This window comes from Brienomyrus brachyistius, chromosome 10, assembly GCF_023856365.1.
Source record: "Brienomyrus brachyistius isolate T26 chromosome 10, BBRACH_0.4, whole genome shotgun sequence".
Taxonomy (NCBI): domain Eukaryota; kingdom Metazoa; phylum Chordata; class Actinopteri; order Osteoglossiformes; family Mormyridae; genus Brienomyrus; species Brienomyrus brachyistius.
The window spans coordinates 15,051,681-15,068,209 of record NC_064542.1 but is presented as its reverse complement, the minus strand read 5'-3'; the positions used below and the strand labels follow the sequence as shown (position 1 = coordinate 15,068,209).

The window sequence follows — 16,529 nt, the reverse complement described above, 5'->3', positions numbered from 1 at the left end:
TGCACTCGGGGTATGCAACACTCTGGGTGAGGAGCCTCTTTTGGGCTTCTCCACACCCAACCCCAGATGTGGGAAAGACACTGAAGGTGGACTCATCAGAGAACAATACAGGTTTCACATTGTCCACAGCCCAAGATTTCAGCTGCAGGCACCACTGAAACCAACACTTGGCATTGGCACCATTGACCAAAAATTTAGCTATAGCTGCTTGACCATGAATATTGACCTGTGGAACCCCTGACAGACAGTTTTGGTGGAAACAGGAGAGTCTAGGTGTGTTTAATTCTGCAGTGAGACGGGCAACTGTGGGCTTGTGTTTTTTGCGTACAATTCGATTTAGTGCCCGGACATCCCTTTCAGACAGGCCCCTCTTGTGTTTAGCTACTCCTCTTGGATGTGCTCCATTGCAGTGGTACGCCGACATTACCCTGGATACCGCGACTCTCAACACACCACAAAGACTTTCTGTCCTGGTCACAGATGCTCCACCAACAATTTGTCCTCTTTTGATTTCTGATATGTCTTCCATTATGAGAATTGCAGTGTGGATTGCAGTTTCATTGTCTAACCCGTGTAGATTTGCTATAGTAAAAACAGACAATTTGATGCTACTTACCTATTCTATTAATTAATGTACTTATACATTGATCTGATGTTCATTTATCATTTATGAATTGTTACAGATCATTTATTTAAAGCAGTTAGATCTTTTAGTATATGTGTTAAACCTTTGTGATCTACTGAAGGAACAAACAATGAATAACACAAAAAGTTAAATATCAATCTAACGTTTATTTGTCATTAATGAATCACAGCACATCTTTTATCTCAAGTAACTACTTTGTTCATGATTTATACTTAGTAACAGTTACTAAGGAACCAAATTGTAAAATGTTACCTTAAATTTTTATTTCATTGTCTCATTTTCATCAATTAAAAATTATCTTATACAAATAATTATCGTCATACTTTTCATCAGTAAAATTAACACTGCTTGCAGCACCCTGATACCATCCATGTTGCTTAGTCGACCTGAATGTATGGAGACATTTTGTCTCCAGTGTTTATGTTCAGTAGGGGGAGCCAAATACCAAGGCTGAATCCTCACACACAGCAGTATCCACCATAAGTGTACCCCAAATAGTCCTGTAAAAGTTCTGATGAATAACGGTGCATTCAAGCAGCAGTAAACCTTAATCCTTGCGCGCTATTTGACCGGCGCATGCTTCTTGGGCCTGTGAAAGGGCATAAACATTTGATCCCCTTGTGCTGTTTTGCGTCCGTATTCTGGACTTTCCCTTGAGTGCCGTCAGCCATTTTTAGACTCTGTGTATAAACCCTGTGTGCTGTAAAGCAAGTAAACAAGAGTAGACTGAGGAAATATTATGTGGTTGTAGGGGAGAACCCACTGGTGAATTCTAACACTGACTTTGCAGGGGGGCAGTTTGCCAGGCAGCACTGGCTACAGGCTGTAATACCCCGGTGTGGCTGTGAGAGGAGCCATTGCGCAGTTTCAGGATGGCCATGTGTGAAACTTCTTGTGCAGCCGTGTTAGGACTTCCGTCATTGCATGTGAGCGTTCGCACCGATCGGTGCAAGAGTGTGCATCACATGCGTCATGTAGTCGCTGTGTGGTAAGGCCAGCTTCACTTTGCGTCTGTACAACCCCCGTTTTCCTGCAACTCATTCAAGCCCCTCTTCTGAGTCAAAACGGTATGGGGCGGACCCCCCCTTCCCCTCAGCCACTGATTGTGTGTCTCTCGGTGGTCGTCCCGGTCACTGGGCGGCTCTCCGGCCTCTTGTGTGCAAGATTAAGACCGGTGAGGACGACGGATTGGGGCGCACGTACCGAAAGTTGGGGCTGCGGCCACGCCAAAATGGGCGGCATTTTTCCAGATTGTAGGCACGGCGAGAAGTGCAAACAGGAAATGAGCCGCCGCAGCTCGCCCTGAGTTTCACCGAGAACGAGAAAGTTGTTATGCAGTGGGAGAGAATACCTGGTGGGGCAGTGGCCTCTTGGAGACCCAGAAGTGGGAAACGTGGGCCGTTCGGTGTTTCTTTTGCACCGAGCACGGTCAACAAGCTCAGAGTGCTTATCTACCCTGCCTGTTTATGAAGCTGGGATAGATGTAACCGGCACCTATCCCAGTCAAGCTAACAGGTGTCAGTTTGCAGACATTGTATTGTCGCACAGTCTGATAGGAGAAAGGTGGCAGGGCACCAAAGCACTCAGCCAATTGAGAATCAGCTTTTCAGTTGCTGATGTTTCACAAATTGCACATGCTGCACTGTTTCTCAGTTAGGAGTTAATACCGAGCAGATCATAGAGATCTTCTGTACAGAACTTGTGCAGTTATCTTAGCAGTTAAGAGCATATATTAATGTATTTATATGTATGTGAAGTTTAAGTCAAGGGAGATGATGCTAAGATTATATAATTCCTTGGTAAGACCCCACCTAGAATATTGTGTGCAGGTTTGGTCACCATGCCTTAAGAAGGACATTGCTGCCTTGGAAAAGATGCAATGTAGGGTGATGAGAATGATTCCTGGTCTTAGGGGAATGTCTTATGAGGAGAGGTTAGCTGAGCTGAATCTGTTTAGCCTTGAGCAAAGGAGACTAAGGGAGGACATGATCCAGGTATATAAGATTCTAACAGGTTGGGATGCTGTTCAGCCAAATAGTTACTTCAATATTAGTTCAAATACAAGAACTCGTGGCCATAGATGGAAATTAGTGGGACATCATTTTAAACTGGGTTTGAGAAAGTACTTCTATATACTTCTATGGTTAGAGTATGGAGTAGTCTTCCTGTTAGTGTAGTGCAAGGTAAATCCTTGGGTTCCTTAATATAAGATAGGTAAGACAACTGAACTATTAGTTAAGTTCTCCCCAAACGAGCTTGATGGGCCAAATGGCCTCCATTCATTTGTAAATTTTTTATGTTCTTTTGTTCTTAAAGCATCTACATCCCCCCTTCCCTTGCCCCCAAAATAAAAAAACAACAGGGTCCTAGTTACTGATAAAACTTCAAAGTAGGATGTTATTATTTTGGTGGTGACAGACAGGACAGGGGCCACCTTAATGTCGTATTATCTGCTTATTCCCTTGCAGTGATCTGGTGGCTGTGGCTATCTGGCTGCTCGCCATGGTGCCTGCAGTAACACTGGCCCAGGATGCTGCTGCCTTTTCTGTGCTCTGTGAGGCAGCCACACAAGCGCGACAGGAAAGCCACAGCAGCCCACGCTGTTTTCCAGCCAGCGCCTCTTCTGGCCGGACCTTTGATTTAGATGCAGTCTACAGGGGTGCATAGGGGTCCGGGTCTGCAATGGCTTCTGGCGTGGATCCCAGCAGGGCTGGACTTGGATTAAAAGTCAGCCCTGGGCTTTGAGGTTCTCCACAGAGCGTTTTGGGGGTGGGGGGGGGGATAAATGTTGCCAGTCTACTGTCAGATGTCCGGTCCAGGGCTGGACCCCGGTGACCGACTTTGCTGGATTTTTCTCCTTCGTTGGCGTGAGGTTTTGGAGGAATGCTGACAGACATGATGACCCAAGAAGAGTTGCGTTTCCGTGGTGTCCGCAGCACACTGCGAAATCACGTAGCAAATCTTGTAGCTGCAGGCTTTAGAGTCTGTGACGCACCACTGTTTCTGCTTCTGGCTTCCTGTGCCGCATCACCAAAAGAGGAATACTGGCAATTGGTTATTGTGCACAGTGAGTTGTTACAGGATGCCACTGGTGGCAGTTTCCTTACACTCTTTCTTATATGTAGTTTTCAGATATTTAATTAAATTCCTTGTGTTATATAAACTAGTTTTCAAACCTCCTCTTGATATTTTAGCAGAGTGCAGGTTGCAATCCGCCGTACTTTGGTTTTTGTCATTAATTTCGTGGTACTTTTACACTACAGACATTTTTGTGGTCCCGTTTATTTTGCCTGTTAACAAAGTCACATTGCATGGCATTAGTTTTTTTATGAGTATAAGTACATCGGTCACTGTAGTATCAGACTGTATCGATTCACCCCTCTTTTCGCCATAGTCTCCTGTGCTTTTTTGACCACATTCTTTGCACGATAAGGAATGGAGACCCTTCAAGTGGACTGATATAACGATTTGTTGCCAAAGGCCTAAGACAAACCCAAGCTGATGGTACATGCCTCCCAAATGGCAGGATGAGGGTGAAATGAGCCAAATCCATTCTGTTCCAAGGAGGCTGTAGTTAAGTGCGTTATACTCACACATATACCTAAAATATACGCCAAAGCAGAGCCAGGTGTCTGAAGAGGCCAAAGCGACATTATAACTCTTTACAAGGTGTCATACAGGACCAGAACCCCTGAAACCTCTTAACCACAAGCAGATGCTGGCAAAGGCAAAATGGGCAATTGCCCAGTGTGCTGCCTTGGCAGACTGCAGCCCTCCTCCCCTGCAACCCCCCAGGAGGAACCGGCAGAGAAAGTGACACTGGGAAGTGGAGTTTGCTGGGGTGGCACAGTGAAGTCTGCCTAGGGCATTACACTGCTAAGACCTTCCCCAGTGGCTGATCATGTCAGCTGGGATTTATAATAAATGGATGATTGTGCTATAATTTATCATCTATTATGTGAGGAAAACTAGGATTACTAGTTCATCTTGTTTGGCCCCATTTCCTGTATTCATATAAACAATCGAGTTTTAGGAGGATTTTCTGTGCCTGTGAAAAACAGATGGTCGAAGTTTGAAGTCCGTATCCAAAGCAGAAAGATTAAGTGTTATGTATGTTTTGTTTGAATAATATATACATCACAAAATGAAATCTTTGGAGGAACGTTCTGAAAGGGGTTGTTAAGAAAAGTGCATTTTATTAATGTTGCCTAGATACATAAATAATGGTCCTTTTATTTACTATTCAGTGTTTTTTGGGAGGTGGGGTGGCTTGCATGAGTAATGCAGGGTGCGGGAGGTACCATCCGTCACTGTAACTGCACACGTTATCTAAAACAAAACGAGGTCTAAGGATCCCTTCTTTAGATGGTCTTCATTAATTAAAGGCACATGCTGTAGGGAGACGGCAGCAGAGCTGCGCCCCCCGGAGGCCCCCGTTGTTCTTCCTGATTTCCCAGAATATGTCATTAACTCTGTTTTGACAACTCTTGCCCCTAAAACACCCTTAGAGAGGGAACTGGGGGGGGGGGGAGGGAGTCACGCACTCATCCCAAGTTGGTCTGTTTCATTTTGATTGCTTGTATGCTAGTTTCACGGGGAATCTTAAGGAAGTGGGTCTGCATCGTCACAGGTAGTGAAACTATGTTAAATTAAAGCGACAACTGACATTCTGCAAAATGTAATTGCATCGTACGTGTCCTCCAGTTTTCCTTTTTATTTATATATCATTGCCGTCTGGTGAGAACCACATATACTACTGCTCAAAATTGTGGAAACACCTGGCATGTTTGGCATTACGCTTTAAAAATTACTACAAAGAATGCTTACAAATATCATATATTGGACGATTAAATGAGTAACTGGAGTAACTGGAATATATATCTGCGATGTCTAAAATTTGGAAGTGTTTCCACAGTTTTAGTGTCTGCGCTTTTTGAAGGTGGTGCCATTTTACTATAGATGGAATATGCCCGTTCTCCTGCCTACAGATAGCCTGACATGTAATTAGCCAATGAAAAGATGTCTCATGAAGTCATCAATTTAGCTAGCATTTATGTTTATACTACTTAATATTCATGATTTGAATGGACTGAATAGACCTTTATATGTTTATATTGCTAATTTTTAGTTAATTGATAGCTAGATAGCTAGCTAACTAACATGATTGTTAATTGTGAATATGAAGCATGATTAGTTTGTATCTGTAATCACGGGCGGACCTTTCTTTGTTGCCATTGTATTTTATTATGAGCTCACCCGTTGACTCATTGTCTATTGATACAATCGAAACTGCATGAGTTACAGTATCCTTCATTATGACATAAATGCCCACACAATATTAAATAAGTGGGAAAATAGCTTTCCCATCCCTTGGCAAAAGTCACAGTAATTAGAGTCCATCTATCAAATCATCAAATATCACAATGTAATCCGGCTGCCATGACAGTTTAGGGGAGGCTGGTCCATGAAGATTAAAGTAGTCCTTCTGAGGTCTGACCTTCTTCCTTTGAAGGCTGTGACTCCGAGGCATGTAACTCAGTCGTTCTTCTGTACCACGGGGACGTGTCAGTCCTCCGGCGGGCTGACATGACAGGCCCTCAGTCACACCTCCGTGTGCTACGACCTGAGCGCCGCCTCCTCACTCATGCAGGAGATCCTACGCAGCGGGAAGCTGTCCTGCAGCTCCTGCCTGGACAGCCTGCGCTTGAACTCGTCGGTGGTGAAGTAGTACATGATAGGGTCCAGGCAGGAGTTGAGGCTGGCCAGGCAGAGCGTGACCGGGTGGCAGCGGCGGATGAAGTCTTGAAAGGCGCAGTTCTTCACGGTGTTGGCCTTCTCCAGGAAGTCCAGCGGAAAGGTCAGGTGGTAGGGGGCGAAGCAGACCAGGAAGACAGCGGCACAGCTCAGCACCATCTTCAGGGCCTTGCGTTTCTCGCCGCTGTCCTGCAGCACCACGTTCTTCTCACGCAGGCTGGCTACCGTGTGCCAGGAGCAGGTGAGCACTAGGCCCAGTGGCAGCAAGAAACCCAGCAGCTCTGCCATGCAGATGAGCACCACGCCGGTGCTCGGCGTCAGGTCCATCATGGGCAGTTCCGCAAAGCAGCTCTCCGAGTTCGGTCCAGGGTCCTTCCGCAACAGCGGGAAGGGCAAGCAGCCCAGGAAGACCATCACCCAGACAGCTACGCAGAGGCTGCGGTCCAGCCGCCGGCTGGAGGAGCTATAACGCAGCGGGTAAATGATCAGCATACATCGGCGCATACTGATGCAGGCCAGGAAATAGATGCTGGCATACATGTTGACATACTTCAAGTAGAAGCAGACGATGCAGAGGAAGTGCCCGAACGCCCAGGAATTGTTCAGGTAGTAGTAGATCCTCCATGGCAGCGAGAGAACCTGGAGCAGGTCCGCCATGGCCAGGTTGATCATGAAGATTACAGCCTTTTTGGTCTCCTTCACGTAGGCATGGAACACCCACAGGGCCAGCACGTTGCCGATGAGCCCGGGGACCAGGATCACCGTATAGATCACCGCATACGTGAAGTGCTGGTACTTATTCAGATCGTCCATGTTCCCACACTTGTTCATGTTGTTGCTGTCATTCATTTTTCAGCTCGGCAGCCAAGTCCGAGAAGCTAAATCCCTCTGGGATGTCAGGCTCTTTGACTGTTTTTGTCCTCTAAAGTCCTGAATGGAGTCGAAGCGATAATCCAAGATGGAGAAAGACTCGTGACATCCTCTGGAAGTTACGATACCCTCTGAGAAGAAACCTGGATTCCTTTGAGGAGCTGTCTAAAAACCTTCATGATTGTCAGATGTTTGTCCAGCCAACTATTCTATATCCTCTATACTTTTACTAGTCAAATCATGTCTGTCAGGAAAAACACTATAACCTTCTCATCATCCAAACAGAAGGGGATGTGGTCCACCCTCAGTGTTCATGGAGATGGTGGTAGATGGTGGCAGGTTTCTCTGTTGGCATCAGGGCACAGGATGAGGGCACTGCTCTCCAGTCTCTGTGCGAGCGAAGAGTGGAAGGCAACAAGCTATGTCTGTATGTTCCTGAAAGATAAAACCAGTGATTAAAAGCTGTGACTTCATCCTGTGCTCTAGGAACGATCCTCAACACTGTCTATGCAAGATACATGAAAATCATGTTATGGGTTCATTCATTTTGTAAATTACGGATTCCTTACGTCCTATTGAAATCCTTCAGTGGAGTATTTCCCAATCTGGTCCTCGGGGACCCACAGACAGTCCATGTTTTTGCTCCCTCCCAGGTCTGTGCCAGATTGTCTGCTGGCCCTCAACAATCGGATTAGGAAACACTGCTACAGTGTTTCAATGCATCTATACAGGCAATAGGGCCATCTCCAGATATGTGGCCTAACAGTAACAACAACATTAAACTGTATACTGTTTCATATGTACATGGCTGCTATTTTGGTTCCTTTTCCTTGTTCATTGCATCCCATTTTGGACAAATGATGCTCATTGTTTCACAGTTGGCAATGGGATTTCACACACTTCAGGGAACTCCTGAAGTTTAAAAGAAACTTCACACCGACTGTCACATGGGCAAAGAGGAACTAGAAAAGTCCCCCCCACCCCCCTGCAGTCCACCCTGGCCCGTCCCATGAGCCGGCAAGAGCCAAGCACAAAGGCAGCATCTGTGTGATGCGGCCTGCATCCTGCAGGCTCCTGGAATGGCTCCGTGACACGCCGGTCACACTTTGCATGTGATTTCCATCTGCCGTTGTTCACCACCCCGTGCTTTTTTACCAGGCCTGTTTCGGGAGATTCAAGAGAAAGAGGAAATATGGCTGAAAGGCAGCTTGTTTGTGCGTCGCAGGTGCACACGGTGCGATGGGAACGGGGCTCCATGTTGACAGCTATTTTATTAGGTTGTCATAGCAACTGGCAGCTAAGTCTGAGGAGGGTTGGGTTTCATTCTGATCTATTTGCAGATTCTCTTCTAGGTCACCTTAGCTCACAATAATAAGGTCCAAACTAATTTACTTAGCAGACCCTTTTATCCAAAGCAATATACAATTGAATGCAGGATCAAATGGTCCCTGGAGCAAGGGTGCGTGTGTGTGTGTGTGTGTGTGTGTGTGTGTGTGGGGGGGGGGGGTTATCCCTTACGTCTCAGCATGAGAAACACAAGGTATGGAGTGTGAGCATGTGAACTGGTTGAAATGCACGTGTCTCACGTTCAATGCCTCAGATTTGAGAGCCCTGTAAAGGTTGACATGGTTAACTGCTAACACAGCTGACCACTAATGCGGTTCCCCTGTAGTTTGTACCTATTCTGTGCAGGGTACAGCTCCACAAGTCAGGACATTGTGTCTGTGATGAAAAGATTGGCAGTTTAAATCCCACAATTAAGGCTCATAACGCCCAGGGAGGTGTCCCAGGTTATATAGAGTTAATAGTCATGTACCAGCCAATCAGAAAATAGCATTTGTTGCATGTGATCCCACTGCAAACACGTTATTACATGGAATTGTACACACGTGCGGACAAGGCGGAAGTGGCAGAGCAAGATTTGATGACTGTGGTAAGACATGATTCTCAAATGTCACACTTTGACCATGAGACACACGCTGTGCCCCAAACAGATCCCAGATAGCATCATATTATTGTTTCAACGTTGAATTATAGTTAAACGCGCTGAATTATGGTCAGTGTTAAATTATCAACGTTGAAACTGAATTGGTTTTGGTCGGATTTTCAATATTGAAAAATTAATGGTAGCGAAACCTTGATTCAGTGTTGATATAAGCATTGCTTTATCTGCATTATCATTTAGCTGTGTTAGCTGTTGACCATGTTAGCCTTTACCTGTGTTATTGTTTAACTGTCTTTGCTGTTAGTCATGTTAGCATATTTTTTTTTTCACTCAGAACCGAGATAGTTTCTCTCATGATTCCTTATTATTAGTTTGCGTTACATATTGTCTTCATCAGCATTTATCAATATTCAAAGTTAGTAGCACCAGAGCTAAAGACACAACTACTGAAACATAATAAAAATGAAGAAAATTAAAAATGATGTAACGTCATTCCACTAAGTCAGCCGGTTATTAGTATAGGTAACAAAAATATATTGGTTATCGTTACTGGGTCAAATTTTCAACTTCAGTGCATCACTAATAATAATATCATCATGGAAATGAGCCCGTCACATCAACATTTCAGGACACACTCCTGGTTTTTAACAAATGACTTTTTCCAAATGCAAGAAACACTAAACATAAGTTAACCTCCTCTGCTCTTTATTAAAAACCTGTTTTTCTATCCCCTCTTTCTGTAATGTGGTGTCCTGTCATAATATGTGGAGTATCTACCAGTCTTCTGTATTTTTGACTATATTTAATGTTGTGCTACCGGCAGCATTAGCTAAATGTCAGCATGTGTCGTGAAGCAAAAAAGTGTATCGTAAGGTGAGCAGACTTCGACAGTTTAGAAAAGACATAAAGAGACAGAAGGGTATGTCTGACTTTTAAAAATGCAAATAGACTCGTGGACATGACTAAATGCTCCTACCGCCTGGTTAGATGCATTCCATGGTCCATGACAACAGATAGTTTCACGTTACGTTGAGTCGTATCATCTCCCGTCTCTGTTTGCTTTGAGCCTGTCGCAGGTGTAACACTTTAACACTACGTGCTCGTTTTGGTTAGTCAAATGAAATTGTGCGTTTGTTATGTGTCATGTAGAAATGAGACCGCAGACTCTGGTCGGTTTACACTTGAGCGTGTATACTAACATGCACGTGCCAGCCATGGGTGAGGCAGTGGCGGGCAGGGCTTGTAAGATCGATCCAGCGCTTTTGTATTATCGCCCGGACCGCCAGTCTATGACTGGGGCTAATTTAGCCTGTGCGGAAGCTGGTTCCTCAGCTATATCTTACTGTTCTAAGTCCAGTTCCTGCTTCTTTCTCTGGTACGCAAGAGCTGCATCTCTGGTTATTTTCCCAGTGATTCTCAGCCCAGTCCTCATCTACCACAACCCCCAGCAGCTTAAATCGCTTTGTTTTGGTCCATCACCTGCAAGCCTGAACCGGCTAATCGAGAGCTTCAATAATGAGTTGAGATGTGGCATCATAGGTGTTGCTGATAGAATAGAACCAAAGTGCAGACCAGACACATAGACAGGTAGTAATATTAAAATATGAACCCTAAAATTAGTCTGCGTGCTCCCCTCCCCAGTCGGCAAAATCTGCTACTGAGGGGCACCTACAGTATTGCTAGGGGTGCAGGATACCCCATGAAATCTGTTTCAGGCTATGGGTCTGACATGGTCTGAGCGATCTAAACTCTCACCCCACATCTCAACTTCCATGCACCAATGAAAATCTCTTGAGGCCCCTCCACCCACATCCCCCCACAAAAGCAATGTTAATTGACCTTTGGTTTGAAGACGCTGATGCACGCAAAGCCAGATTTAGGCCACCACATTGTCACCAGAGAGCTCGCTGGTTCCAGACATATGGCTGCAACTACCTGATACATTTCAGAGGGTCTGAAGGGTCCAAGGAGGCCAGGAAAACCAGTGTCACTAACTGTAGAAACCAAAATGTAGATGGGAACTTTCTTGTATATGATAAAAACAGAGGTAACCCCTCACCACTTCCCACTCAAGCATGTTGCTTGAGACTTTTGAGTAGCCCACACAGAAACACACGGCCAAACTTCTACGCCCTGCCAAAATCAGTTGAGTTTCTATATTCTGCCTGGAGTTGCTGGGGATGCATGGCAACCTGTTAACGAAGGTGATGTGAGCCACTGTTGATTGCGAAGGTGAGATGTCTGTTCATCCAGGCTCACATGCATACACAACTTGGCTCTCTGAGATCTTTAGTTAATGTGAAAGTTTTTCTCCAGAAATAATTATTGGCATTGATGATGAGGTCTTCTTACCATTTGTCTGCTATTATAGATATAAAGCAATTTCTGGCTGATAATTTGGAGAGAATTTTGTACTGTAAAGTCTCGATTATGCTCTGTCGGGGGTGTTTTTATATTTTCTGTGTATGTTTCCACCAATTATAGTATTCTTGAAATTTTGGTCATTTTCACATAAGAAAGGTAGATCCTGGATAGTTTTGCATGTGGTTTGTTGTGTGTATAGCCAGGTGCTATGGATTTCACTAAACACTGTTTGTTTTGCAAAATAGTCATTTATAAAGGTTGGTGCAATTCCCTATGGATTCAGGCCTCTGTAATGCTGAACATTTTAAACACATATAGAATTTAGAATTTCCTAATGCATCGATCACATGCTGCTTAGCGGGCAAAGTTGCACTTCCTTGCAACAACAGAACATTATGACACATTGTAACAAACTGCCCTTCTGACATGTTATTAGCGTTTTAAAATAACCAAGGACTGTGAGACAGCACTCCATCTTTCTGTTTATATAATCAGACAATGTACAAATGTACGAGCAGCATAGTCAAAGCCGAAGGATTTCATCTGTAGATCCTTCACATCACTTACCCAGTACAGGGTTGCAGTGTTAACCCAGCGTTCCAGGCTGCACTCGGTCCGAGGCAGGGAACCAGGCGACTCGCATATTGCACTTACTATGGGCATGCTTTTGGACTGTGAGAGGAAACCAGGAGGAATCCATGCAGAATCATTTACTCATTTATCTGACACAATGCAAACATAAAGAGACCATGCAGATTTCACACAGCCAGGGTTCGGAATGGATCCCACAACCTTTCACAGTTAGTCCCCAGAACACCATGACTGTCTCTGCTGACCACAACAGGAAAAAATGAAAAAGGGAAGCTTTGTGCTTCTTGACAGAAATGTTAAGCAAAACACCCTACAAACACCCTTGGGTTGGAACCCATCCAGCTTCTGACTTCCTGCTTCATCTTTCAGTTGTTCTTTGAACAGTTAGTAAGGAAGCCCCACCCCTCCCCCTCCTTGCCCCCCCCCTCCAGACATTCAGCATGGCGCAGTCATTGTATAGCGCACCAAGCATTGGCTGTATCTTACCGAACGTTGTGCCACCATACTCCATTCGATAGCCTCATGCTTAACAAGTAGAGAATTATGCTAACAGTGCAAAGTTTGTAGGCTTCAATCTGTGGGTGCACACATATATTGAACCTTTTCCTCTCCTGTAAGTTGCTTTGAATAATGGCGTCAGGTAAATGAGGTAAATCTCAGGTGCAGCGAAGGACGCTGGCCCTTCTGAGTGACTGGTTGTTATGAGCGCCAGTAGCTCCCAGTGCATTTACCGATCGTACATCTTAATTTGCTGCCCTTGTGATGTCACAGCCGGAGAGGACAGGAAACGCGGGTCGGCCTTTTCCCAGCGTTCGTCACTGGGATATTCCAGAGTGGCTATCAAAGTCTTCCACATTCCACGCACCAATTTGGGTCAAACTGTTTGATAACTAACACCAGCGCACATCTCCCGCTGAGGTTAAGCAGCCAGGGCAGCTGCCACCTCTGTTCCATGTTGATATTCAGATCTGTGGAGCCCAGTGCATCGTGGGTCAGCTTTGTTTAGCTCCATCTTGGCGCAGGCTTTGACTCTTTCTGGCCTGATGTTGCTATGGTGACACATGTTGATTGCCAGGGGTGTGAGGATGGGGGGGATATCAAAAGTGTGCCTTTCCCTGTGTCCTGGCTCCAGATGTGGACCTCATCCTATCCTGTATGCTTGTATGTTAAGCAAAATCATTAATCGTTCCAAACATGGCGCCCCTGTAACAGACGGGTTTGCTCCCACTCTCAAATGCCGCCTTTCTCTTATTTTCATTAAGCTCTTTTGCACAACTCCTTCATTTGCACAAATGCACAGTTAATATTTCTCGACGTTCTACCTCATACTGTAATGTTTGCACATTAAGCTCTTTCGCGCATCTTCAATTTGTACAAATGCACAATTAGTATTTCTCAACATCTGCACATTACACTTCAAAGTATGTATTCGCTATTTTTTTTCTGTTATATAAGCTTGGCGTTTTGTGTGGACAGCAAAGAAAGAATTTCATTGCACAGAGAAATGCAGGCGATAAACGTTTTGAATCTTGAATTAAAAATGGCTTATGGAGCCCATCCTGGGTCTAGCTGTGGGTCCCATCTTTATTAAGACTGAGGACGTAGGTAAAGACCACAGTTTGAATCATCAGTAAGATATGAGGTTAAGAAGCTTGTCAACCTGTTCGATCTCCTGGTCAAACTCAGCAGTGGGCGCCAGGTATAGAAACAGAGGGAGTGTGTAGGTGCCGATGTGACGGAGACTTGTCTGGGCTTTTCCCACCCACCTTCCTTTCAACTCAGAAACATGCCTGATCTCTCCCCCCAGAACGCGTTTTGTGGTACCTTCAGCTGCCCAGGAATCCAACAGACATTCAGGATGAAATGGAGGGGGGGCTATGGACTGTGGAATGTAGGGGGGGTAGGTGGTCTGAAGCCTGGTACCAGTTGATGATGAAGCCCAGTGAGATTGAGATGCGATTGCACCCTCAAGCTCCAACACCCTGCCAAAGTTAGTTCGGCCCTTGATGTCCATTGCCACAGTACAGTTACAATAAATTAGTATTGTGAATGTTATGAGGAGGATTATTTCATGACCTTTCACCCAGATTTCAGTTTAATTATTGAGCTGTCTTTTTCCCTTTTCAGCTCTTTTTCCCCCCATGCATCTCGCCCAGGGTACTTCTGGGAAAACCCTCTGTGGGTGGATGGGTTTTCACCCAACACTCAACTGGTGAATCAGTTTTCAGGCCTCTTCATATTTCTGCCGCCACACGCCCGCCATTCTAGCATCACACACCGCCGGTCATGTGACCGCAACACACGAGCGAAAAATCTGAGCACCGTGAGAAATTTTTCTGAGGTTGATTGACGGTATGTTTAGCAAAAAGACGACACAATCACATATTACAGTCAAAGGGATTCATATCAAGAAAGAGCATGAGGATCTGATCCAGCCAGTCGTCAGCACATGCGTGTCATTGTTCCGCCTGAGACAGAATATAACATTCCGCTAGACTGAAAATCGTACCACCATTTCTTAACACAGTAACAGACTAGCCCTTTGCCTCCCAAACATTACCCTCCACCCAGGGTCGCAGTGGGGGTATGGATACCCTAGCAGATTTAGGGGCCCCAGCACTTTACAGGGGCCCTTGAATACGTATATATGTATTCGAAAACGTATACGTTACGAAATACGTAAATTTTGCGTCAAATTGCGCAGGTGGGGGGAGGGCGGGGGAATTGGCTTTTTGTCTGGGGTCCAGAATTTCTAGCTGCGCCCCTAACCCCAACATGAACCTCCTGAAGACTCAAAGCAACCCCACTCCACAAAACACTTCTTAATAGTATCAAAATATGTGGAGTTCTTGAGCTGGCCAGGCGGAACTACAGATAGGTTTCACACGGGGCATTACAGCATTGGAAAACTATTTGAGCCCTAACACCCCCCCCCACACACACACACACACACAAAGAATACAATCAAACACTGTCCTGCGCACCTATCTAAACCCACACATGATGGGAATGTGCCTGTGTTTCTCTCATGGGTTAGAAGCCAAAGAAAAATATGGCAGATGGAGCCCTTACCGACGCGATGTGCCGTCCTGGGGAGTCCGCCGTTAGCCGCTGCCTGTTGCTGGCGAATGAGCGGGATGTGACACTAACCAGCCCACGTGTTCCTCCAGCCCCAGCTAAAAGCATCAGATCACTGATGTGCTCGGCTCAGCCCCTTTCTCTATCTCCCCCTGCCTCTCTCTCTAACTCTCTCTCACCCTCTCCCTCCACCCTTTAAGCCACGTCTTTCACTTTTTCTTCAACTGATTATCTCTCCGTCTCATTTCCCTCTTTGTTTTTCCGTTGACCAATTCTGCCACCATGCTCAATGCAAAGGTCTCCGCCCCCCCCCCCCCCCCCCCCCATGCCACTTCTCCTGCCACATACTCGTACCTGGGGATTATGGGTAAATTGTTGTGGCTTTTTTTTTTAACAAGCTTAAAAAGCGGAAACACAAAAGGCAGAAGTGCTGTGTGTTACGAGTAACAGGTGGGGACCATGGAGCCTAAGCTCTCAGTGAGACGTCTGCAGTCATGCACACGAGCATCCAGATGTCTGAAGATGCTTCTGAACCTGCAGGTGGGGTTCACGCTTTGGCATATATGTATTTAATTCATGTTAACTTTTAAAGCTATATGCCTACAGTGTTTACACACAGGGATTTGAAACCCACATGAAAATCTCACCCATGCAATCAGTAACATACTGGCAAGCAGGTGGATTAATTAATAAATTAAACTGGGTTACAAATTCAGCTTTAAAGAACAACAATGCTGTAACACCCATGAATTACCTAAAGAAAATCCCACATATAAATGAAAAACAAATCTCAAGATTATGTGAAAAGTAAATACATTATGAACACTCACATTTCCGTCACTTTTCTTAACTGTTTCTGTCCAAGACCCATAGTTAAGATCCATTTTATCTCTTTAATATTACCTCGTGGATTACAGTTCATGTGCTGTGGTTTAGCTTCGTCCGTCTTCGCCTGCAATAACGTACTTCTAACACTAGAGGGGAGTGTTGGACAATAAAACTGCACTGCAACACCAATAGCAGCGCATGTGTTCTGGCAGTTTAAATGGTATTCTGTGTATTACTACTGTACTGATTATTTTAAAGAGCAGTTACTAATGTAGTGTTGGGTCTTCTCATTTGATAATACAGGTCATTATATTTACTGGTCAAAATATCAATTTCCTTTTCTCTTTTTGTTGAAGATACGGCATTTCAGCAGACTAACTTTGTCTGGTCGCTTGGCAGGACAAAACGGTCTCTTTCCGTGACTTGTTTGCGCTTCCTCATTGCCCACGCATT

At 45.1% G+C, this 16,529-nt stretch overlaps 2 protein-coding genes across 3 annotated transcripts in view; both read right to left on the bottom strand.

The window, feature by feature from the left end:
• tbx22 (T-box transcription factor 22) overlaps positions 1–16,529 on the bottom strand; it is a 118,513-nt gene that overhangs the window by 40,600 nt on the left and 61,384 nt on the right. The gene's annotated exons all lie outside the window — the stretch shown is intronic.
• gpr174 (G protein-coupled receptor 174) lies at positions 5,867–15,522 on the bottom strand. Its single transcript, XM_049027361.1, has 2 exons — positions 15,243–15,522; positions 5,867–7,705 (listed from the first exon to the last, which is right to left on the bottom strand). The coding sequence occupies exon 2, from the start codon at positions 7,247–7,249 to the stop codon at positions 6,263–6,265; it is 987 nt and encodes a 328-aa protein (XP_048883318.1). The 5' UTR covers positions 7,250–7,705; positions 15,243–15,522; the 3' UTR covers positions 5,867–6,262.

Excerpts from the sequence above, each read along its gene's own strand:
- gpr174 (XM_049027361.1), bottom strand. The coding sequence starts at position 7,249 with ATGAATGACAGCAACAACATGAACAAGTGTGGGAACATGGACGATCTG.